Genomic DNA, 25,641 nt, shown 5'->3' on the forward strand with positions numbered 1-25,641 from the left:
TCTGGACATGTGCTATCACCCCAACACCTATACAAAATAAAAATCAAAGATGAGGAAAAATGCCATTGTGGCGATCGCGGTGATATAAGACACATATTTTTCGAATGCTCATTGAATCAGGAAAATTGTTCACTATTTTACACAAGATTAGAAGCATTCTCCTTTCAACGCCCAATTAATCTGAATGAGGTCATTTTCAGCTCCTCTCCTGATGTTGCAAAACTCATATCTGAGTTCCTCAGGGCCTCAAACATTAAGCTGTAATTTTGATTTGACTCCTGTTAAAAGACCTAATAACATATTATGTTTGTTTGACAGTAACAAGTTGTTGTTTTCCTATGTCAGTGATGTCAACCTGTTCCTGTGTAAACACCGAACCCGAGACCGAACGTTTTGACACATGATACTGGGTGCATGTCCAATGGACGACCCCAAGGTTTCCCAACGTGACAGCTTAGGAAACAAAGAAGAAGAAGAAGAAGAAGAAGAAGAAGACTTCTACACCATTTTTTAGGTTAGAGTAGAGTCATGCCCTATCTGTTCTCGTTATACCGCTGATGTCGTTATTTTCCTAATTTCATTATATGTTGGTAGGTTGCCTCCTCTCTTCGTACTCGATGAAGTCTGTATGTTCATTGTTTTGTTTTTTTTAGCCTGAAGAAGAGGACAATCGTTCCTCGAAACTGGAGCAATTTTGTAAGAATTGAATAATGAATATATTCGCCACGATACCGACTCAATTTCTGCTGATTCTTGTTTTTTGGCAACTAGAGGTATTTCATTGATTGGATCCTTCGGTACTGTTGACACGAACAACTTTTGAGATGACATTCTACGAAGATGTGCAGGTTCATTTTGGTTTTGAGGCGAGGATGGCACTCAAAGCTTGGTCCAATGCAAGGGAAAGCTTGATCAAGTTGGAAGGTAGAAATGTTGAAATGCAGAAGCATGAAACTTATCCCTACACACATAAAACAGAACTTTAATTCAGTCTATGGGATGATGATGTCTGATCATCCATATAAGCACAAAGTGAACAACATCATCACTAGCTTCCAGAGGAAATGTCTCAACACTGAGATAATAATATAATAATATCTTTATTCCACTGAATATACAGTGACGTTAGCAACTTCAAAAGTTTTATATTGAACAGAAAAAAAGAGTAAAAAACAAGTGAACAATAAAGTTAAAAATACAAATACTCAAATACATGTAAAACAAAAAATTATAGGACCCTCATTGCCAAGACGAACTCACTCACGCTATAATAAGAGCCATTGGCGAGAATCGATCTCAGTTCACGCCTGAACTCCGAAGGACGTTTTTCAATTAAATACATCGGTAGAACATCATATATCTGAATACCCGATATCATCGGAGATTTCTCATGAAATGCATGGTTCAAGCCCGAGTGGTAGAATCTTCGACAACCGCGAGTATCATACGAATGGTGGTCACAGAGTCTAGGAATCCTGAATCTCATGTCATGAATATAAATCATGAGGTGGTAAACATACATGGATGGAAGTGTCAGGAGTCCACGGAAACGAAAGTACTCCCTACACGAGGTTTGGGGATCGAGCCCAAACAACGCGCGAATAATACGCTTCTGCAAAACAAATGCTCGGTGAGATCCCGCAGCACGCCCCCAAACCAGCAGACTATATCGCAGTACTGGGGCGATGTCTGAGTGATAGAAAGTCAGAGCACAACGAAAGCCAACATGTCTTTTTAGATGACATAGGGTATAGTAACATCTATTCAACCTAGCGCAAACGTTGTCGATCTCAGATGTCCAGCGCAAATGTTTGTCAAAAACGCAGCCAAGAAGCATCACCTGATCTGACAGCCTTAGAACAGCACCTCCGAAAACAAGACGAGGTTGGCAAGGCTCCCTATAAGGGCTGTGAAACTCGATCAGTCTTTTCATTATTTATAATCAAATGGTTGTTATCGCACCACTTTGAGAACTGGTCGAGCACAGCGTCGCACTTCTCCTTCAATACTTTGGGGGACGGATCACTCACCACAACACCAGTGTCATCAGCATAGAGAAATACCTCTCCATCAAGTATGTATTCAGGTAGATCGTTAATGAATAGGAGGAATAGCAACGGTCCCAATGAACTTCCCTGTGGGACTCCGAATAAAATGTCAAATTCCCTTGAAATAGAATCCTCAACCCTTACGCCAAATCGCCTATTGCGCAAGAAGGATATGAGCCAATCATTCAGCTTGCCGCGAATTCCCAAGCGATACAATTTTCTCGAAAGAAACAGCGGATCAACACAATCGAATGCCTTACGCAAGTCGAAACTAATCATTGTGACATAATGACCGTCATCCAGCCTTTTGGAGATGGACTGCACCATACTACAGATGGCAGTTGTAGTGGATCGGCCAGCGCGGAAACCATGCTGACACTCGGTGAACAAACCGTGACCCTCAATGAAATCAACCAATCGTGTATAAACTGTCTTTTCAAAAATCTTAGAGAAAACACTCAGCATAGTGATTGGACTATAATTATCAACTAAGCCACGATCACCCTTTTTAAAGATCGGGACGGTCAAACCCATTTTCAATGTGTCAGGAAATGATCCGTTCGAAACAGAAAAGTTTATTGTATCTGCCAAAATGTCGCAGATATACGGGGCAGATTGTTTCACAACTCGAGCTGGAATGTCTTCCCAGCCTGCTGTTGAACGATTTGGTAATGATGCTATTATACGTTCAACTTCCTCTGGAGTAACGGGATGGAAAAACATAGAATTTGAGATGTTTTTGGACGTGGTGGAGCACTCAACCGAAAGAGAAGCTGGAGGGAAACGACCAGTAATAAGTCCCTGGGCAGCCGAACTGAAATATCGACCAAAGAGGTCGCACAATATTTTAGCATCCGATATTTCCCGATCACCCTCGTACAGTATGAGGCCTTCACGGGAAACACATTTATGCCGAGCCGAGTCGACAATTCGCCACGTTGTTCTCATCTTATTTCTACTAGCATCAATCATATCATCAAATATGCCCTGACGATAAGACAGAATCATATTGTTTACCTCGAACTTCAACAGATCTCGATTATTACGTGTTAGTAAACAAGGAATGTTAGATGCTAGCCAAGTAGCGTGTTCGAGCTCCAGAATTTTCTGTCCCAAATTTTCGGGAAATATTGCAGATTCGATAGCAGGACAACACCTTACATTTCTCAGCCGCTTAGGAAAAGCGGCATTAAAACACCAAAGGAAGTCCTCATAAAACGAGTCGAAATCATCGTCCAATCGGTGTTGTCGGCCCGTCAGAAGATTCCTACGCAGAAGGAAATCAAACTCGGCAAACCCGAAATCGGAGAACCTACGACGAAATACCCTCCTAAATGTGTGTTGATGGGGTAGCGTTGTTTCGTCCTTGAACGTGACAACTTGAACATAGTGATCTGAAAAACCTGCATGATAATTCAAAACATTTACGATCTGGGGCCTATCATTTCCACATATTACATAGTCAACGCTACTTTTGGATGTTCTGCCGTTGCAGTCGGTAAAAACTCTGGTGTAGGAGGAGATTAGTGAACGCAAACTAAAATTTCCCAAGATAGAAAAGAAAGATCTCGTTGGCGCGGCGTCTGGTGAACACTCATCTATATTGAAGTCACCGCAAATGAAAACATTGTCAAAATTAACGAGAACTAACGAAAGCATTTGTGTAAATCGGTTTTCAAATATCTCTAAATCACCGCTTACTGATCAGTATATACAGACAATGCATGTTCGACCATAAGAAGCGCCACAACACTCAAAATTAAACTCCTCGCACAAAAGCTCCAAGTATGAGATCCTGGAACATTCAGTTTCAATAGTTGATCTAACAAAAATCACACTACCACCGTGGATGTGATCCTTCCTACAGTATTCAGCCACTCGGGTGTAACCGCTCAAATTAAAACAATCTCTATCGTGCATTTCAGTGATCCAATGTTCCGTAAGACAAACAAAATCTGGGAAATCATTTCTGAGTAACAAAACGTCAATTAATGGGTACTTATTAGAGATACATTGAGTATTAAGATGCAAAACTTTCAGTGAATTAGGTTTACTTGCGTGGAGTGAACCCGCCTCAACAGAAGAGCCCAAATCAATCTGACGACCCTGTCCTGTGGGGATTCCCACGGGCGCCTCTTCGTCCAGGAAAAAAGTACCTCTTGACAAGCATTCCAGACGGCCAAAAATCTGCATTGTATAAGACATTCTCAAGAGAAGGATCAGCTCCTATTCTGAAGCTGGAATTTGGTCCCTTAGTATCAAGTTTGACGATATTAAAAGTATATTCTGGTGTCTTAGAATTGAGGTAGTTGCGGACATCGTCAACGGTAGTGCCAGCCTTGCATCTTCCGACATGGAGCCATATATTTCGCGGAGTGGCCGCAAAACCATCAGAAGTCTGGACAGCCATTCCCAAAAATTACATTTCCCTTACCGGATGCCTTCGCTGGCTTTCGTACCCTGGATTTCTCAGGTTTTCCCCCAGCATACGAAGTCGGTGGTCGAGGAGACGACAGCAACACCGCATTAGTCATCATTCTGGTGGATGTGGGATCCGAAGATGAATTCTTATCAGCTTCCCTACGGTCCAGATGAACTGTGTCATGATTAACTTCAGCCATATGCAGTGCCAACAATCGCTCGTTTTTATTCTGCAGATCGTCGATTTTCGTTTCCAAAATACGAATGTGAGATCTTAACTCAGCTGTGGCTGTGTTTATTTTTTCTTCAATAAAATCCTTCAGAGCAGATATCACTGAACTAAGATGAGAGTCCTCGCTATCGTTTTGGCCTTTTAGGCGCAAATTGTATGAGGTTTTCGACATATTCTTTAAAAGAAATCGTTAGGCACACATGCACAACCGCTTGTTCGACGTTCGAATATTCAATGATAATGATAACTTTTTGGCATATCTGTAGTATAAATAAGAAAATCAGAGAGATTGTTAGACAGGCATCCACCTTGATCCACCATATAGTTGTCCAGAACTTCATTAGGTTTCAGGACATAAAATTTAACAGAGTGTTTCAGAAGATACACTTAGTCCATCAGAAGAAACTGAGAAAACTGTCATCGTCACAATCTGTGGTCAAGATAGGAGAGAATCATGATTGGATATATAACACAACGAATGTCACCCTGCCAGAAGAAGTTGGTGCCATACTAGCAATGGGTCCTAAGTTCATCACTCCTTTCAATCCTGACAAAGTACGTTTTTTTAGTTTACTAAAGGATGTTGAATGTATAATCGGTGAAAGAATACCGGAGGTGGATAGAGAAGAGAATAGAGCTCTTTGCACTAATGCCATCACTAATTTTATGAATAAGTCATCCTTTGGAAGATATGAAAGACCAATAGATGGTGAAATTCGAAGAAAACTGAAAAGCACAAAAATATTCCTTAAGAACAATCCAGAGATCATGGTCACTCGAGCTGACAAAGGTAACCGTACAGTACTGTTGATGAATCCAGAGTATTTAGACAAGATGATCAAGCTAGTTCAAGATGCTGACACATATAAATTATTGAAAGGTGATCCTACACCATCACTACAGAGAGAAGCCAACAAAATAGTTCTCTTACTGTTTAAAGAAGGCTACATTTCAGAGTCAGAGAAGAATCGACTCGTCAAATACAACTGTATACCACCAAAGTTGTATGGACTATGTAAAAAACATAAGAGTGGCATGCCGTTGAGACCAATGGCTTCCTGTTTAGATTCACCAGGATATAATATAGCCAAATTCATCCATGAAATTCTCAACCAGTTGACTCCAACTTTTTCACACAATATTAAAAATTCAGAAGAACTTATAGAAAAACTGAAAGACATATCAGTACCACAAGACTATTGTCTTGTCTCGTTTGATGTGGAAAGTCTGTTTACAAACATAAAACAGCCTCTTGTTGAGCAGCTTATCTCAGATAACTGGGATAATATACAGCCTTTTACTCAGTTGGACCTCAATAACTTTTTGGAACTGGTGAAGTTCAGTTTCCGTAGTGGCTATGTGATGTTCTTGGACCAATTTTACGAACAGGTTTCAGGATGCTCAATGGGATCGCCCAGCTCACCCAAATATGCAGATATGGTGATGGATTATGTTCTGTGTGAGGTGGTAAGAATATCTGGTATAGACCTTTTAATCTTGTGCTCGTACGTAGACGATGTTTTTGCCGTGATAAAGAAGAGTTCAATCAACCGTGTTCTTGATGTTTTCAATGCTATTGACCCACATTTGAAGTTCACTTGTGAACTCGAGGATGAAGACTCATTCTCCTTACCATTTCTGGACGAGAGTGTTAACAGCAGATTTAGTTAAGAATAATTTCCCCAGAAGATTAGTCAACAAATGCATTAATGACAATATAAATCAACCTAATGAAACTAGAGACAACTTTCATTATGTGAAGATACCACTAATTCCTGGTCTATCTAACAGATTGAAGTCAATCTTAAACCTAGATAATTTGAAGTTTGTCACATATTTCAAGAATACTTTGGGAAATATTTGTTTTTCGAAACTTAAGTCTAAGACCCCGAAAGCACTAGAATCAAATTTGGTATACAAAATAAATTGTAACAATTGTGATGGCTGCTATATAGGCACCACAGAACAACACCTAAAGGCTAGATTGTCCAATCATAAAAGTTCAATAAGGAACCTATCCAACAATAAAACTGCCTTGGTAGAACACCATCTTGCCACAGGCCATAATTTTGATTTTGAGTTAGAGAACGTTTGCATTTTAGATAGAGAAAGAAACTATAGAAAGAGGATGATATCTGAGATGGTTTGTATCAAAAAGTTTGATAATTCTGTTAATTTTAGAAGTGACACGACAATTTAAGTAATACATAATGCCATCTCATCAATAAAATTAAAATTTGGAATGGATAGTTGCTGGCGAACACAACAGTGTTGTAAAATGTATGTTTTCTCTTTTTTATCCTGTGACTGTTTGTTTGTGATCTCTACGCTGTTAAGTGAGATCACATCCATTTGACTTGTTCACGAAACTGTATTTTGTAACCTCTAGTTGTGGTTTATTCTGTGACTATTGTTGATAGGATTTTCTGTAGTCGTCCACAGTACATATGACTTCTTCACCGTTTTTTAGGTTAGAGTAGAGTCATGCCCTATCTGTTCTCGTTATACCGCTGATGTCGTTATTTTCCTAATTTCATTATATGTTGGTAGGTTGCCTTCTCCCTTCGTACTCGATGAAGTCTGTATGTTCATTGTTTTGTTTTTTTTAGCCTGAAGAAGAGGACAATCGTTCCTCTAAACTGTAGCAATTTTGTAAGAATTGAATAATAAATATATTTGCCACGATACCGACTCAATTTCTGCTGGTTATCAGTAAATAGATCTTCAAAGAAAGAAGAAAAAACAGATAGGGTAGTGAAAATAATATATGACAGCAGCAAAGACGAAGATATCTGGGAGAGTCTGGTGAAGCTCAGAGATGAATTAGTCGGGGAAAGTCATCTTGCCATGCACAGATTTGAGGGTATGTCTATAGAAAGACACAGAAAAATGTTAGAAGTGATTTTCCTAAGCTCCATCACAAGAATAATTATCTTTAATGATGAAGACGATGAAAATACAAACAAAGACGGGAAGAGAACTAAAGAAAAGAAGACATATGCAATAGTTGTGGAAACAGCAGGCTCAGGATACACGGAAACACTTAAACTGGTCAAAAAACAGTTTGAAAGTAACCCAGCCAGACAAGCCATAAAGACAATCAGGAGTACTAGGGACGAAAAGATGGTCATAACCCTGGAAAAGGATGACGAGAGAATGAAAACCTTCAAAGAAGCCCTAAATTCAGCCCCAGAAAAAATAGAAGCAACATGTCGGTGGGCCAGAAGCCAGAAACAATCCATACTTCACATAAGGGCCATGGATGCAATAACTACCGAAGAGAAAGTGAACACCGCTATTAACGAAAGAATCGGTGGAGAAGGATCCCATCTCGTGAAAATAAGCAGCATCAGGCCAGACAGAAGTAACACACAAGCCGTCACGGTCACGACGAACGAGGTTATAGCAAGGGAACTGCTAAAAGAGCCCCTCAAAATAGGCCTGACAAAGTGTTCTGTGGAACGGAGAATAGAGCTAGAAAAGTGCTATAAATGCTGGGAGGTCGGTCATACGGCAATTAAATGCAATGGCTCAGATAGGACAAATCAGTGCCACAGATGTGGAAAGGAGGGCCATAAGAGCAAGGAATGCTCAAATGAGGAGGAATGTCCAATTTGCAATGTGACCGGCCACAGGGCCGCAACTAGCAAATGTCCTCAGTACAGGAGAGCACTTGGGAGAGCCAAAAGAGAAGGACCTACCACAAACAGTCTTCGGTAGCTGCAAAATAGAAGTGCCGGATGCTGAAGACAAGACTGATACGGAGGAACAGAATTTAAAATTACCTAAAATATGGAAAAACAACTGTGATAAACATGAACCGGGCTGTGATAGAATACCGATATACCTTGGCTGTGATTTTACTTAAACGGGCCCTTTACACCCTGTAGAGTATAAAAATTGCAGACTCTTTTTACACCGAAAACCATATTTGTTTAAACATGTGTGTGCGTTAGATTTCAAAGTCGAGTTTCATCAGACAAAATGTTAAAAATACTTCAGTTAAACCTGGGAAGAGCCAAAGAGGCCCATGATCTAGCTTTTGAGGAGGCTACCAGAGGAAAAATAGACTTGATGATAATCTCTGAACCAAATAAAAAAATCAGCTCCAACAGGAGATGGCCAACGGATGAGAAGGGAGACGTGGCAATAGCAGTTCTCAACAAAAATTTAGAAATAGATGAAATAAATAAACAAAACGGGTACGTCCACGTAGTGCTATATGGGATTCACATAAACGCGATTTACGTATCACCGAACATCGATCTGGAAGAATTCAAACAGGGAGTGGATGAAGTCTTCATAGCGGCCTCATAGCACCCGGAAAAGTCAATCATAGTTGGTGACGTGAACTCAAAATCGCCCTTTTGGGGCTCATCCTCTGCTGATGCCAGAGGAGAATACATAGAGAATTGGCTGGCTCAAATGAGGTGGATGGCAAGAAACAACGGATGTCACACTTTTGAGCGAAATAATTCAAGGAGCCATATTGACGTGACATTATGTCCAGAAAAAATGGCAAGGAAAATCCAAAATTGGCAAGTGGATTACGTTAACCCGTTCACTTATCACGGTCACATAAGGTATGAGATTACAACTGAAGGAAGAAAAATAAAAAAAAACTGAGCCAACTAAGCTAATCCTAAATATGTGAAAATATGTACAACTCCTAAGAGATATAACAGATGACGAGGGCCAAGACGTGTACGAAAGCATTATAAAGGCATTTAGAATGTCGACGACAAAGGAAAACATGGGAGCTAACCGAAAACCGTATTGGTGGAACGCAGATCTGGAAACCCTTCGAAATGAGTACATTAAGACAAGGAGAAAATACACTCGGCGTAGCGGACCTGAAGAAGAGCGGTTGCGACTGCTGCAGAAAATGAAAGAACAGGCTAAGCAATTAAAGAAGATGATATGGGCCTCAAAAAAAGAAAACTGGAAGAATATCCTAGCAAACCTAGAAGCAATATCTGGGGACAAGGATACCGCATCATAACCGGACATCTCATGAGGGGAAATACACAACACTAGCTACCAGCCGCAAAGAGAAGGAAGATATTGCGCGACTTATTCCCGAACACGACCAAAAGGCCCAGAAAAATACAAGTCGACATTCCCACCCCCGATCCTTTCACAGCAGAGGAACTCAAGTCGGCTATCGAAGGAATAAAGAACGGGAAGGCCCCTGGACCTGATGGCCTCTCAGTCGAGGCTTTGAAGCTGGCATATAAGATCATACCAGAGAAGCTTCTAGCCATGTTCAACGATCTATTGGAAAAGCAGGATTTCACGAACACCTTGAAAGCAGCAAGGGTGGTGTTACTCCCAAAGAAGGGCAAAGACCCAAATCTCTCCACGAGTTACAGACCTATCTGCCTCCTGAACACAATGAGTAAGTTATACGAGAGACTGATTGTGAATAGACTGGAACTGGAACTGGAGGAGAAAGAGCTTATATCCCCCGGTCATCATGGCTTCAGAAAAAAGAGATCGACAGTGTCGGCCATCATGGAGGTGAAGGACAGAATAAAAAGGGGAATGTCGAGGTGGTGCCTTGCGGTATCCATCGACATCAAAAACGCCTTTAACACGGCACGATGGCATCACATATTGAATAGCCTAACGAAAGGAGGAGTAAGCGAATACCTCATAAGATGCGTGGACGCGTATTTTAGGAAAAGGACTGTCAGATGTGGGAATGTGGTTCACGAGTGTGCCATGGGGGTCCCACAGGGTTCCATAAAGGGACCGATCCTGTGGAATGCCATGTACGACGGTGTCCTCAGACTGCCGTACGACCCGGAGGTAATGGCGGAGGCATACGCGGACGGCCTCCTTTTTCTGGTTGAGGGAGAAAACGAATCGGAGGTGAGAGGAAGAGCAGAGAAAACGGTGAGAACAGCCGTGAAATGGATGGAGGCCAAGGGTCTGGAGATTGCACCACAGAAGACGGAAATACTGGTGATCAGAGGGCCAAGGTGTAGGGAACCCTTCGAGATGATGGTGGAAGGCGTCAAAGTCAGAGCAAGACCTCAAATGAAGTACCTCGGAGTCATCCTGAGTAGAAACCTAAATTTCGCGCCGCACGTAAAGTACATAATGGAGAAAGCCTCGAAAAAATGCGCTCAACTAGCGAAAATTATGCCAAATATCAGCGGACCGACTTATGGAAAGCGTAAATTACTGTGTGGAGTAATACACAGTATTGTCCTCTATGCGGCACCAGTATGAAGAGAAATAATGAGAATTAACACCCATTGTGAAAAGCTTATTTCAACGCAGAGAAAGGGACTCTTAAGGGCGGTGTCAGCCTATAGGACGGTGTCGGCGGAGGCGGTGCAGGTGGTTTCGGGATTCCCACCTTTGGACCTCATGGTGGCAGAGAGGTGTTTTTTATTTAAGGTGGGAGGACACCTTGAGGGAAATCGAAGAATGGCCCAAGAGAGAACCTATAGGAAATGGCAGGAAAGATGGGACCGGGATACAGGAAAGGCGGCCTGGACGAAACGCTTAATTGCTAATATAAAGCTATGGATAACATGCAAGCATAGGACGACCTCCTATTTTTTCTCGGAGTTCCTTACGGGGCACGGCTCCTTCGGAACATTTACCTATAAAATCGGAAAGACCGCAACAGAGCTGTGCGCGAGATGCGGAGTAATAAACAGCCCGGAACACGTTTTCCTAGAATGTGCCAGATGGGAAGTGGAAAGACGAGAAATGGTAGCAAAACTCGGATTTTTACCGTCGATAGACGAGTTGATTCCCTGGATGCTGGAGGACGAGCGGATCTGGAGAAATATATATTATATGATTCTATCATGGATATAATGGCCAAGAAGGAGTTAGAGGACCGAGAGGCACAGAACAATTGAGGGCCAAGGAGTACCGTTGAGGTGTGGATTAACTCCTTTCCAACGATACTCAGGAAAGAGGTGGGGGTTTAGTGGGTGCGAGCCCCACACAACCCCTGGCAGCATTGCACCGCCCAGCTGCCGGAAAAGGCTGAGAGAGCTTCCCCATTCCTCAGGGCAAAAAAAAAGGTTAGGTTAGGTTAGGAAGACCAAAGGAAAATTCTGGACAAATTCGTGAACGAGAAGTTCGAATTGCAGAGTGATCGATTAGGTTAGGTTAGGTTAGGAAGACCAAAGGAAAATTCTGGAAAAATTCGTGAAGGAGAAGTCCGAATTGCAGAGTGATCGATTAGGTTAGGTTAGGTTAGAAAGACCAAAGGAAAATTCTGGCAAAATTCGTGAAAGAGGAGTTCGAATTGCAGAGTAATCGATTAGGTTAGATTGGGTTAGGAAGACCAAGGAAAATTCTGGAAAAATTCGTGAAGGGGAAGTTCGAATTGCAGAGTGATCGATTAGGTTAGGTTAGGTTAGGAAGACCAAAGGAAAATTCTGGGAAAATTCATGAAAGAGAAGTTCGAATTGCAGAGTGATCGATTAGGTTGGGTTAGGTTAGGAAGACCAAAGGAAAATTCTGGAAAAATTCGTGAAAGAGAAGTTCGAATTGCAAAGTAATCGATTAGGTTAGGTTAGGTTGGGAAGACCCGAGGGGTGAACCGGTCGTGAATTGTGGTGTACACATTGCAGGAATTGTCATGAATTGAATTGAATTTCCAAGAATTGTTGAGAATTGTCATGAATTGTTGAGAATTGTCATGAATTGCCAGGAATTGTGGTGAATTGTCAAGAATTGTTGTGAATTGCCAAGAATTGTGTGAATTATCAGGAATTGTTGAGAATTGTCGTGAATTGTGGAGAATGGGCTATTTTTCTAAATTTCGAAATCTAAGAATTTTTATAACTCAAATACATATATCGAAATTTATTTTTTTCGAATTTTAACACATTGCATTCGGTCGGAAATTGTGATTTCAGAAGAGCTCTCTTATGAACATTCTCATCATTTTCACAATCCGGCGACGCCCATCGAGTCAATAGTGGTCATGAAAGTTTTCTGATCACCTGTGACTGATAAATATCAAGTTTGGTGATCACATTCAACAAGAAAAACAAACAATGACACGAAATGTCATCGGTTTTAAGAGGGTATAAAACATGGATAAGGTATACAATTCAGAAATTTTTTTTGTAATATGTGGATATTTCGGTGGATATGGAATTCCATATTTTCTTGATCGGTTTCACTGGTGTCGAATTGACAAAAATTACTAGACTGTAGTAAGGGCATTCTACGTCACACGCTTTTACACAATCGAAGGTTTATTAAGTTTCGAAGGGTGTATATCTGAATTTTGAAGCGAATCTCTTACGTGTTGGATAACTAATGGAAATGGGTTTCCATAAATAATTTGTATTCGATTTTGGAGTTTTAGGAATCTTGCCCATCGTCGTAAATTATAAAGAATTGTTCTGAACTATTAATTTCCGTGAATTGTTCGAAAATTCTCATGAATTGTCTGGAATTGTTATGAATTGCAATACATTTTCTAATTGTTGGGCGATTCGCTGTCTTGCAATTCACAGGTGTCCAACCTGTCCAACTATCAGGAAGCAGAAAGGGAGGTATGCATTTATGTATATGGACATGTATATAGTCATATACATGTAGACATGTATATAGTCGCATACCGGCGCAATAGTGCAAACTCTGAGTTTAATTTCTGTATTCTGTGATTTGAATTAAAGTAATATAAGATTGAGCAGGTAAGAATTATACAACATCTTATTTTTTCATTATTTCTTATTGATACACAATAATTTCCTATGGGTGTGAAGCCAGGTTTCTTTCACCCACAGTTACAATCTGTCAACGCCGCGCTCTGAGGATAATTGTATTGTTCAGTATACAATTCTTACAGTTCTGAAAAAGATATTAATGCTCGTTTTAGGATTTGAGTTTCTCTTGAAAAAAGAATGAGATATGGTGCAGTCCGATATTATTCATACCTTGATTTATACCAATGAAAATTATTGCTAGGAACAGTCATCAAAGCTCATTGTCAGCCCGTACGGGGGCCTGGAGGGATTCAAAGTTGAAAATTTCAAATTTTCTCGAGACATGTGCATTCTTGAGAATAGAGTAAATTGGTCCGATATAACATTTTACATCATAAATAGTCATCAAAACACATTGTTAACCTGTACAGGGACTATTCACCAACAAGATTCCATTGAGAGAATTGGTCCCGGTCTCTTTGCGTTCAATAGCAGGTACCTGAAACGATTCCTTTGGTTGAAACCGTTTTATTACTCTATTGGGAATAACCCATTAAAATCATTGGCGTTCTTGCTTCGGGCGTTCTTTCTTCAATGCATATCATATAATTTTGGTTATTTCAACCTCATTTTTAACACTTTTATAATTTCTGAGAAGATGTTAATTCGAAATGTCGGTCTATATCGGTATATCGATAATGTCAATTATATATTCACAGCTTCTTCCCTCTCAACCTGACAAAGATCATTCGGAGGTTCATCTAAGACTTGGAGACTCGCTTGGAGATGTCTCCCCAAGTCTAAACATTTGGCTAATGTTTCAAATAATTTTTTTGACATGCCCCATAATATTCAAAATAAAAAATTTATCTTGTTGTATTTTGATATTTTATTCACGCTGTTCTATTCAACTGAATATTCAAATATATAAATCATATATTTCGCTCATACCATTTGTTATCATTAGAGCTTTAGTAATGTAATAAAGATTGCGTTGAATAAATTCCTAAATATGTAGGTACACACTAAGGATCACCGAGTTGGGCAATTCGGAGATGGATATATTTTTAGTTGATTAATCAGTGAAGATGAATTAATAATATTAATAATTGTTTTCAGCACACAAAAAGTAGACATAGACATAGATATTTCAGCACGTGTGTCGAATCTCTTGATGGTTATTCTGTAAGCTCTTTGTTATTCCATATAAATTGAACGAACAACTTTCATGAGAACACAATCTTGATTTCAACGCACCATGTTTTTGAAACCTGGTAAGTTGTGTTATTATTTTGTAGTACTTCACATACTTTCATAATATTCCATAAAATAACTCGACATCGAGCTCGACATGTTGATGTATGATTTAAAATTAATAGCTTGCACAGTAACCATTTTTTTCAACTACTCGATCAATTTGCGTTTGATAGAAGGTACTGATTCAAAAGATTCCACCTAGAAGTATTTCTTCGCTTCATAAAATTTTATAACTCAATTTGGAAAAACCTACAAAAATTGTCGTTACGAACTAGTACGCTCTGTTGTATTCAATATTGGGGCCTGTATTGAAAGAGGAAATGCTAGGCTATATAAGGCGCTTAAAAAACAAGAAAACAGTTGGATATGATGAGATACCTGTTGACCTATTAAAAACCTGTGCATCAATACTTGTGAAACCTTTAACTCATATAATCAATCGAATATTGCAAGTAGGCGAATATCCACAGGCACTCAAAGAAGCTTTGGTTAAACCAATTCACAAGAAGGGAAATAAAAACATCTATGATAACTATCGCACTATATCAATATTATCTAATATCAACAAGATTTTCGAGAGAATAATTTTTGATAAGGTCTTACATTTTTTTGAAAAAAATAACATCTTGGTTAAGCAACAATGTGGTTTCAGGCAGGGAAAATCCACAATAAATGCAATGTATCAGGCACTAAATTCCATCATAAAATCATTGAATAAAAATCAAGTGACAGCAGCTCTTTGCCTTGATTTGACAAAAGCATTTGACAGTGTGAATCATAACATCCTATTAGAAAAAATGGAAAAATATGGAATAAGAGGAGTTGCACTAGATCTCTTCAGATCATATTTAACAAGAAGAACTCAAAGAACCACAGAGAGAGGAAGAAATGGCAAACAGGTAATATCAGATCCCTTACATGTTGAGAGAGGTGTACCACAAGGCTCAATATTGGGTCCTCTACTCTACATAATCTATACCAATGATTTAATTCATGTAACATCCAATGATATGGTTATGTTTGCTGATGATGTATCAATGATTTTGTCTCGTAACACTCTGACTGAATGCAAGGATCAGCTTGAATGTGACTTGGAAAATCTTGAAAAGTGGTTCAAAAGTAACGGATTGGTAATAAACATCGATAAAACAAAATTGCTCGTCTTTAGGGAAAGAAATAAAGATGCCATAAGCTTGACATATCATGGTAAAACAATCAAGACAGAGGATGCAGTACCTTTCCTGGGGATATATATCGATGGGGACCTGAGTTGGAAAACACAAATTGAAAATCTGTCTACAGGCATTGCAGGATATTGCTATGCTTTGAGGATATTGACCAATATAATTAGTGAAGAGACGGCCCTGACAGCTTATTATGCCTACGTTCAATCCAAACTCAGGTACGGAATAATTTTCTGGGGTAATTCTGTTGAGGCTGAGAGAATATTCAAAATGCAGAAGAGATGCTTGAGAACTATCTTCAAAATGAAATACAATGAGAGCTGTAGAAATATATTTATTGGTAATAACTTATTGACATTGTACAGTCTCTTTATTTATGAATGTGTAATGTATGTAAGCAACAACTTCAATGATTTTAAAGAATTACTGTTAAGTCATGAATACAATACCAGAGGAAAAAATTATCTCAGTAGAGAAAAAACAAATTTTAGTTATATACAAAGGAATGCTGTATATTTTATAATCACAGTATGGAATAAATTTCCTCAAAATTTTAAATGCTTGCCTATTGCAATTCAAAAAAAAAAGATTAAAAATGTTTTTGGCTAGAAAATGTTATTATAGTGTTGGGGATTTTTTGAATGAGGGAGATTTTGTTTCATTATAGGTTCATATGTATTGACGTGATCTACATCTGTTGATATTTGATCAAATAAAGATTATTATTATTATTATTATTAGGGTTGCCCGGGGTTGCCCATTTTGACCAAAAAGATTTTATGCACAGAATAACTCTAGAGCCATTTGCTGAAGGAATTTTAAAAAATTTACCTGAAAGTATTTTTTCGGATCATACAATTTTATACCTCAATTTGGAAAAATCCAAAATTGTCGTTATGGAAGGGAATGCTTTTATCCTATATTAGGTCGTTTTCACAACATTTTATTCAGTTGAATTTCAACGTTGTTTGAATCAGCCTCAGAATCAGCATACCTCGCAGAAGACTTACCCTTGTAGAACTCGAAATTTCCTGCTTGCTAGTGATAAGAGTGATCGTAGATAATAAAGTGATAAATAACACCGGATCGAACTAAACGAAGAATATTAAAAAAACCATATATTTGTGAGTATTCCATTTAATTGTTGTCTTTCATGAATATTATTGGATATTATTATTATTTGCATTGTCCGTATATTTTCAGTTCCTTATAATGAATTGACATTCATATTTATAATGACGAAGTTATGCCTTATATATCGCAAACAAATCTCCAAAGTCAATCTGAAATTTGAAATTTCGAATTCCTCGAGGAATTCCTTCAGGCCCAGCAATAGTTCTCATTGATATTAATTATATCCGACTGCACCATATCTCATTCTTTTTCCAATAGAAACTCAAATCCTAAAACGTGCATTGATATATTTCTTAGACCTGTAATAGTTTAAAATCCCGCTGCAAATTTGTATACTGAACAATACAGTTCTCCTCAGAGCGGGCGTTGCCAGATTGTAACCGTGGACGGAAGAAAGCGTGGCTGGTTTCACACCCGTTAATTTCCTGATGCTTTTATTATTATTCATTTCATTTCGCAAAATATGAGGTAATGTTTGAATTTTGGAGGCAGTCACATATTGTTGATTATCATAATCATGAAAAATAAATAAGTTTCTTAATTTTTACCTGGGTTGGAGAGGCTGTTAGATTTGCTGTCGGTTTTGATGAAAATTACTTACAAACCTTCCCGAGCTCCAATAGAAAGCCATGAGGTTTAGAAAAACCATAAAATGTACATCAATTTCGACAATTAAATTTTTCCCTCGATTTTCTCATTCTGGTTTTCGAGAATATGAAGAAAAGGGAGAGACAAAAGAAATTTGTATCAATTATAAAGGCCAATTTTATTTTTATCGAGATTTTCATCAAACCTCAGTCGACTTTGTTCCCACCATGCACATTATATCGCTCGTGATATTGTTACAAGTATTGTCATAATTCAACCAGATATTTTGGAATCCTAAGAATATTAATAATAATTCCGTTTCTTTCATGAAACCCCTCTCCCACGAAATTGTGGATATGGTTTTCAAATTCTGTCCAATAAATTGAAACATACATCTCGCATACATGCTACGAGTTTTTGAGTAACATGAATAATAACAAGATATTGGGGTTTACAGCCCAATGAATTCCGAGATGGACTCTATCACAAGACTAGAAGACTGTTCCGGAAACGAGAAAAATGAAGATTTCTTCAATGAAATTGAGATTGCGACAAAAGTTGCGATTCCCAAGGAATTGAAAAACATCCTCAAGTTTAATGGCTTGCTAAGCGACGGTTTATTATCGAGGATGACAGATGCAGATTTAGATGACATGGAAGAATTTGCCAGAAATCAGTTACATCAGTTGATTCAAGATAGTGATTTGGAAAACTATTACGGCGTTTTTAAACGAGATCCTTCGAAATAAAAATTTTTGGTCGGACATAGAAAAACTTTCCATTTAATTGTGGACTTTTTCAAAAAGAAGATGAAGGAGGAAAGTCAAACTTCGGTTAATATCAAAAAGTCATATATACAATTGAAACAAAAAAGAAAGGTGACGAAGATTATAGAACACTCGACCGATCATTTGGATCTGAAAAATGAAGATAGTCTACAAACAAATCTGGATCTACTTGAAGAAAATAAAATATCTGACATAATAAGAAACTGGATTCAGGGAAAGGTTGATAAGAATAAGTGGAAAAGTCTGAAGCCTCAATTAGAAGATATAACTGTAAAACTGACTGATGATCGAACAGGAGAGAAATGCTTTATAAAATGTTTTTGTGGAATAGTTATAGCAATAAGCAAATTCGGGAACAAGAAAGGAAAATGGATATATTCGAATTTCCATTCCCATATGTCCAAACATTTGAATGATCCGACCTCTGATCCGAGAAGAAATGAAAAAAGGACACGTCAAACAAGTTTACTAACCAATTTCGTATCTATTTCGAATGAAATGAAGAGCAAAGAAAGCACCATAAATATAATAGAAAACAAAATCATTAACACCCCTAATTCAGAAGGACTGCAATTTAAACATTCAATTGGAGATGTAGAACCTTGTGCAGGACATAGGGAACTAAACTCGGAACCACATTTTCGAACATTTCAGATGCCAGCTCGGATGCTAGAACTAAACGAGGAAACAGAAATACACGAAAATATCACGGAGAATAGAGCGAACTCGGCAGCAGAATACACTGAAGAAAACCCTAGAAAAAACGTGGAAAAACAGTCCAAAAATGAAACCTCGGAGGAAACCTCAGAAGAAACAGAACATAATCTGGAAGAAGCAGGGGTCCTGACCGAAACAAATATCACGAAATGGAAAAGTGTGAAATATCAACGTTCCGAAAGACTCAATAGAAGAAGAGAACACTTATCCCAGAAAGACCAGATGAAAATAACAGATTATTTCAAAATTATAAAAGAAATATCGGAAACACTAAATAAAATGGACTGTGAAGCAAGTCATAATTTCTTAACTAGAATAAAAATTGCTGATCAACATTTGGCCAATGACGAGGAAGAAAATGTCACCAGTAACTTTCTTCGTAAACTTTCAACCATTGCTAAGGATAATTCTACAAATAAAAGAAATGAATACTCTGATTTCATTAAGAAAGTGGGAATTTATCTTTTCAGAACAGGCGGCAGGCTTCTATACGAAACGCTGCAATCGAATCTACAAAATATTTTGCCCTCGATTTCGAGTTTAAATAGGTTTTCGAAGGCAAATAATGAAAAAGTTATGACGGAAGCATCCTTCGATTTCGCAGGTCTCGAAAAGTACTGTACCCAAAGGAATATTCCCAAAGTTGTATGGATTTGTGAGGATGGAACCCGCATAACGAGAAAAAGAGAATATGACAAACGGACAAATTCTGTTCTGGGATTTGTCTTACCCTTACAGAATGGGGTGCCACAACAAAAAAAGTACGTTGCCGATACAGAGAAAAATATAGTGAGCTATTTTGAAAATTCAACGCCTAGAGCAACTATAGCGTATCTCATCATGGCGCAACCATTAGCGGAAAATGTCCCTCCATATTGTTTATGCGCTTTTGGAACCGACAACAAATTGAATCATCATGATGTTCTTCAGCGATGGGAGTTTATGAAAAGTCAAGCTGCTAAATTCGATATAAAGATTTTAGGTTTTTCATCAGATGGCGATACAAGACTTCTCAAGGCAATGAGGATAGCCTCATCTTTGCCGATTGAAAATTCAAAAGACTACGATTGGCCATGGTTTTCAATGAATATGAAAATTGAGGAAATATATGTACAGGATACTACCCATATCCTGACTTAATTGCGCATAATTGCGCACAAGGCTTTTGAAATTCGGCATCCAATTACCCATAGGTAAATATTTTGTCAGCGTCAGCCATCTACAAGAATTAATAAATGAATGCTCAAAAGGTCTGCACCAGCTGACAAATTGGCATCTTCGAGCCGAGGATAAAATGAATTTTTCGTCTGCTGACTGAATATGTTCCGATGTAGTAATGGATAACTTAAGAACGATACCTAACGCTGAGGCCACCAGCAATTACCTAAAACTGATGAGGTACATGATTGGATCATTTTTGGACCATAATACTTCTCTACAGACAAAAATATATATGAGCTGGTATTGCACATTTTTCTTAAGAATATGGAGAAGTTGGATAAAAAGAAGTAGGCAGTACAATACAAAAGATAATTTCTTGTCTGATAATTGTTATCAGTGCATAGAACTTAATACCCACAGTCTCATTCTATTAGTTATTTTGTTTCGAACAAATCCTCAACTGCAGCAAGATATGTTTGATATAACAAAATTTGGATCGCAGGCTTGTGAAAAAAGGTTCCGAATTCTAAGAAGCATGACCTCCACGTATTCGACTGTCATTAACTTCAGTATGAAGGATATTCTTCATAGAATTAATAGAGTTAAAGAAGTTAATGACATAATGTTTGAATTGAAGGATGTTTTTAATTTTCCGAGGGAAAACAAGAGAAGTAGTTCATCTAAAGTGGAATTAGATTTTGACTTTGACATTGAAAGTATAGTACTGAAGTCTTTGAAAGATGCGAGTGAAGATTTTGGAAAATTGGGAATAACTAAAGTACAGGACAAAGATTGGCAGAATGTCGAAATATATCTGAAGTCAAATCAAACGGAAGTAGTTGAGGAAGAAATAGACGAAGGGGAAATAATAGTGATCGATGATGAACCGAACCCAGATCTTATGTGGACAGAGCCAATTAAAGAAAAAAATTACGCCCTTAAAGATTTCAGTGCTTCAATAAAAGATGCTGATGTTACATCCGATTCACCCTTCTTGAAAATCGATTTTGATGGGAAGCAAAAAATAATAAAAAAATCTTCACTTATATGGTGGCTGGATGAAGGCAACGAAAAAGTTAGTACTGATAGACTAAGAAGATTCTTCATCTCCAAAAGGAAACTAACTCGGAAACTAAGCACACCGCCGAGAAAAAAGGCTAGAAAAACTCAAGAATCGACCTCTCGCTCGACTCAGGAATTGACAGATGAAGACTCTGAAGTGGAATACATGGAAACTGACGATGAGAATGAATTTTCTTCATTAGAAAATAAAGATCAAGAACTTGATAATATAAAAATCGAAAACGAAAGATATTATGCCGTGTTTTATGATACGGAATATTGGATTGGCAGGATTCTGGAGACCATAGAAAATAATAGCGTCTATAGGATGAAATTCTTGAAACGAGAATTAGATAAATTCATCTGGCCGCGGAAGGACGATATAGCCCTCATAGAAAAAAAATTTATATTTTATGGCCCCATAAATTTAATCGGCTCTGGGCCATTCAGCCTTAGATGAATGGATCTAGTCACTATCGAACAAAAATACAAGAAGATAGAGAGAGTGTAGTAAAATCTTTTTGTTTTGTTTTTTTTTTTTACTCATTATGCTCGCCATTTTTATATATTTTATATACTTTATTTCTTGTTCCTAATTTATTCACTGTTATTTTTATTCGCAGCATTATTTGTTTTTGTAGTTTATAAGAAAAGTAGCAGTAAATTTTCAACCTACATGTTCATGTTTATATTTTTTGTCCCTAGTCAGAATTTCCTTGTCAAACAAAGATATATGAGCTGAGGTATCAAATGGTACCTAGCCTCTGAAGAAGAGCTTCACAGATTTCTATTATTAATGCTCCCTTCAAAATTGAAGAGTTATAAAGATACTCTTAATGTTAGAAGATTTATCTATCTTTCTATGTCTCATCCATCAGGCAAATTTCCAATCTCAAGTATGAAAAACCAACTTACAGAGTAAGAAAATCAACAAAACGGTCGACTACTTCGAAATTTACCGGGGTTATCAAAAACCGTTTTAATAAAATTGGACTGTTAGAAATACAAATATCGATGATAAACTGAAATATATATATATATAATTCTTCTTCAGGGCTTTGAATTTGAGGTTATTTATATATATATATATATATATATATATATATATATATATATATATATATATATATATATATATATATATATATATATATATATATATATATATATATATATATATATATATATATATATATATATATATATATATATATATATATATATATATATATATATATATATATATATATATATATATATATATATATATATATATATATATATATATATATATATATATATATATATATATATATATATATATATATATATATATATATATATATATATATATATATATATATATATATATATATATATATATATATATATATATATATATATATATATATATATATATGATGTAATCTGACTAACGGGATTGTTGGAAATGAAAGGGCTGATTCTGAATACTACATTTATTCTTAGTCGACGTTTCGGATCTTTACAGATCCTTCATCAGGACTCTAAAAACAAAATAACGAAGTCACATTAACATTCATTGGTTGATTGAAATGGGCACACATTACCGAATAGTTGAGTTTCTCTGAAGCAGTTGGAAAGACGTACATCAAAAGGCACTCAAGAAGTTCTCCGAGATGAACAATGCATACACAACAATACTTAAATTTATCTTCAAAAACTTTTTTTTCATCTAACAAACTCATCCATCAAACAATTTCCTTAGAAAAATAGGTTTTAACAATTCTAGATTTTTTTGACATATCTGACATATCTAATTGAAACCATAGAACAAACACAAAATGACAAACTACACAGAAACAAATCATCCATTGGTCTCACCATGATTATACGACAAAATATAACTATAAATATTGCTTATCCCTTCAATGTCTCTTCTCGAATTCATTGTTTCTTTTAATTTTTTAATATGATACATTTCCAAAAATGTTCTCTTGTACAAATTCATCTCCACATCCAGTACCTCTGCTAGGTCCCATCCCATGACATGGTCTGTCTTTCGGCAATGTTCTGCAAGAGCACAAACCTTCTTTGGATTTTTTTATATCACTCCTATGTTGAATAATTCTCTTCTTAAGTTGTTGTTTAGTTTGACCGATGTACTTTAGGTCACATCCTAGGCAGGGAATTTTATACACCACTCCTGTCATCTTTGTAGTTTCTAGAGACCAATGGATGATTTGTTTCTGTGTAGTTTGTCATTTTGTGTTTGTTCTATGGTTTCAATTAGATATGTCAGATATGTCAAAAAAATCTAGAATTGTTAAAACCTATTTTTCTAAGGAAATTGTTTGATGGATGAGTTTGTTAGAGGAAAAAAAAAAAGTTTTTGAAGATAAATTTAAGTATTGTTGTGTATGCATTGTTCATCTCGGAGAACTTCTTGAGTGCCTTTTGATGTACGTCTTTCCAACTGCTTCAGAGAAACTCAACTATTCGGTAATGTGTGCCCATTTCAATCAACCAATGAATGTTAATGTGACTTCGTTATTTTGTTTTTAGAGTCCTGATGAAGGATCTGTAAAGATCCGAAACGTCGACTAAGAATAAATGTAGTATTCAGAATCAGCCCTTTCATTTCCAACAATCCCGTTAGTCAGATTACATCATTATAGTTTGGAGTGAATTTTGATATTTATATATATATATATATATATATATATATATATATATATATATATATATATATATATATATATATATATATATATATTTATCCAGCATACTATGTTGCGTCCATACATTGTCTTTGGGCCATACACTATTGCGTCCTGAATAATACTGCGTCCGTATACCGGACGCAGCATTGTTTTTCAAAGTTTTCTCTGGTATTTCGAGGGATTCAACGACAGGGGTGGTCGCAAATCGTGAAGGAAGTCGAGAGCTATCTTTGGAACAACTATAGATTCCATTCATCTTTTGATAAAAGAGTTATTCTATGTTGAAAAACATATCTCCAGACGCAGTAAAGTGCTTCTCATGAAACCTAAAGTATATTTTTAGTTCACGCAAATTCCGCTTCGGGGGCGCTTCAAATGATGAAAACTGATATACAGTCAATATACATCTTTCACACGACGCATAATGTTGCGTCCTAAATCTGGCAACTGTGTATACAAGTAAACCAAGTTGTATTTGCACAACTGAAATGATTTAGCTTCCTAGGCTCCAAGGTCATCCCGAAAGTCTGTTAGGTGAAGAATTGGATTCTGTCTCTAGAGCAATAGCAGGTCCGATTTAAGTGCCCTTATGGTGTTCTTTCGACTGATATTGTCACTATTATTTTTTCGAATTTTATTCCACTTCAATTAGAAATCAAATGATAACACTTTCCAGAGAATTATCGGATTTATAAATTGACATGAAAGGTATCGCTTTATCCGCTTATGCTTATGTCATCTCATTTCACTTGTGAATTAAAAATTTTTTATTCCACTGGATGAATAAACGTCAACTTCTCTTGTTGCTAGAGGCAAGTGTATTTGCCTCTTCATTTCCTTTAGTTCCCGAGGGACCAGGAACCTAGCTATAGAGTCATACGGTCATACAGAGCAGTTTTTGTTGATCGGTCATCCTGTAGGCCATCTGGCATTTGTGAATTGGTGTATTCTCCAGATTCTATGTTCTTATGTTGTTATCTATTACTTTCTTCATCGTCTTCAATAGAAACGATGTTGAATTAATTGTTCTTGAAGATTGTGGGTCCCCATTTTGGTGTGAAGGGAACTTTTGTCCTTCTCCATTTTCTGTGTTTATGACACATTCTAAGCAGCTTCTGGTTATCTTCAGAAGATGAAGACGAATCTCTAGGATTTTTCTTCACACTTCTGGTGATCTATATAGATTGAAGGTGTTCATTTCCCACTCCAGACATCGTCTTTTAAATATCCCAATCTTCCTTACGAGGATTCTTGGTCTATATTGCTGTATCGATTCTAGTTATGGGTTTACTACCTGTGAAGATTGTTTTGGGAAAACTGAAAGATCGTTCCTGTTCTCCTTCGGTGAATTATCCGTCTGGCTTATTGAGCGATATTGTGGGGTTGATTACTCCTTTTGCCATGACCTTTTGTATTCTGAGTGCTGTGGGATTAGAAGTGACATTACCACAAAAATTAAAAAGTTCTTCAAATTATGTAAACTCTTGTATATATGTAGTGTCCTTGTAATGTATTAATTAATAAGAACTGTCTGTCAAAGTGTATACCACAGAGATGCGAGATCTGATTGAATTCAGAACAAATTATACAGATGACTGAAACAATATATTTATTCTGGGCGTAGTAAGCCCGGGTGTCCACTGGAAGCATATTC

General features: G+C 37.2%; 2 protein-coding genes and 2 long non-coding RNA genes across 4 annotated transcripts; 3 read left to right on the forward strand and 1 right to left on the reverse strand.

The window, feature by feature from the left end:
* Positions 1 to 4,941: 4,941 nt before the first annotated feature.
* On the forward strand, positions 4,942 to 6,372 carry LOC123313930. Its single transcript, XM_044899041.1, has one exon. It carries the CDS (start codon positions 4,942 to 4,944, stop codon positions 6,370 to 6,372), a length of 1,431 nt encoding a protein of 476 aa, XP_044754976.1.
* Positions 6,373 to 7,590: 1,218 nt separating this feature from the next.
* Positions 7,591 to 8,421, forward strand: LOC123313931. Its single transcript, XM_044899042.1, has one exon. It carries the CDS (start codon positions 7,591 to 7,593, stop codon positions 8,419 to 8,421), a length of 831 nt encoding a protein of 276 aa, XP_044754977.1.
* Positions 8,422 to 22,748: 14,327 nt separating this feature from the next.
* LOC123313557 lies at positions 22,749 to 23,482 on the reverse strand. The gene is made up of 2 exons (XR_006537751.1): positions 22,875 to 23,482; positions 22,749 to 22,811 (listed from the first exon to the last, which is right to left on the reverse strand). It is a non-coding gene; the product is annotated as an uncharacterized LOC123313557 (long non-coding RNA).
* A 54-nt stretch (positions 23,483 to 23,536) lies between these two features.
* On the forward strand, positions 23,537 to 23,892 carry LOC123313555. Its single transcript, XR_006537750.1, has 2 exons — positions 23,537 to 23,766; positions 23,830 to 23,892. It is a non-coding gene; the product is annotated as an uncharacterized LOC123313555 (long non-coding RNA).
* The last annotated feature ends 1,749 nt before the right edge of the window (positions 23,893 to 25,641 follow it).

Source organism: Coccinella septempunctata, chromosome 5, assembly GCF_907165205.1.
Source record: "Coccinella septempunctata chromosome 5, icCocSept1.1, whole genome shotgun sequence".
In the NCBI taxonomy this organism is placed as follows: domain Eukaryota; kingdom Metazoa; phylum Arthropoda; class Insecta; order Coleoptera; family Coccinellidae; genus Coccinella; species Coccinella septempunctata.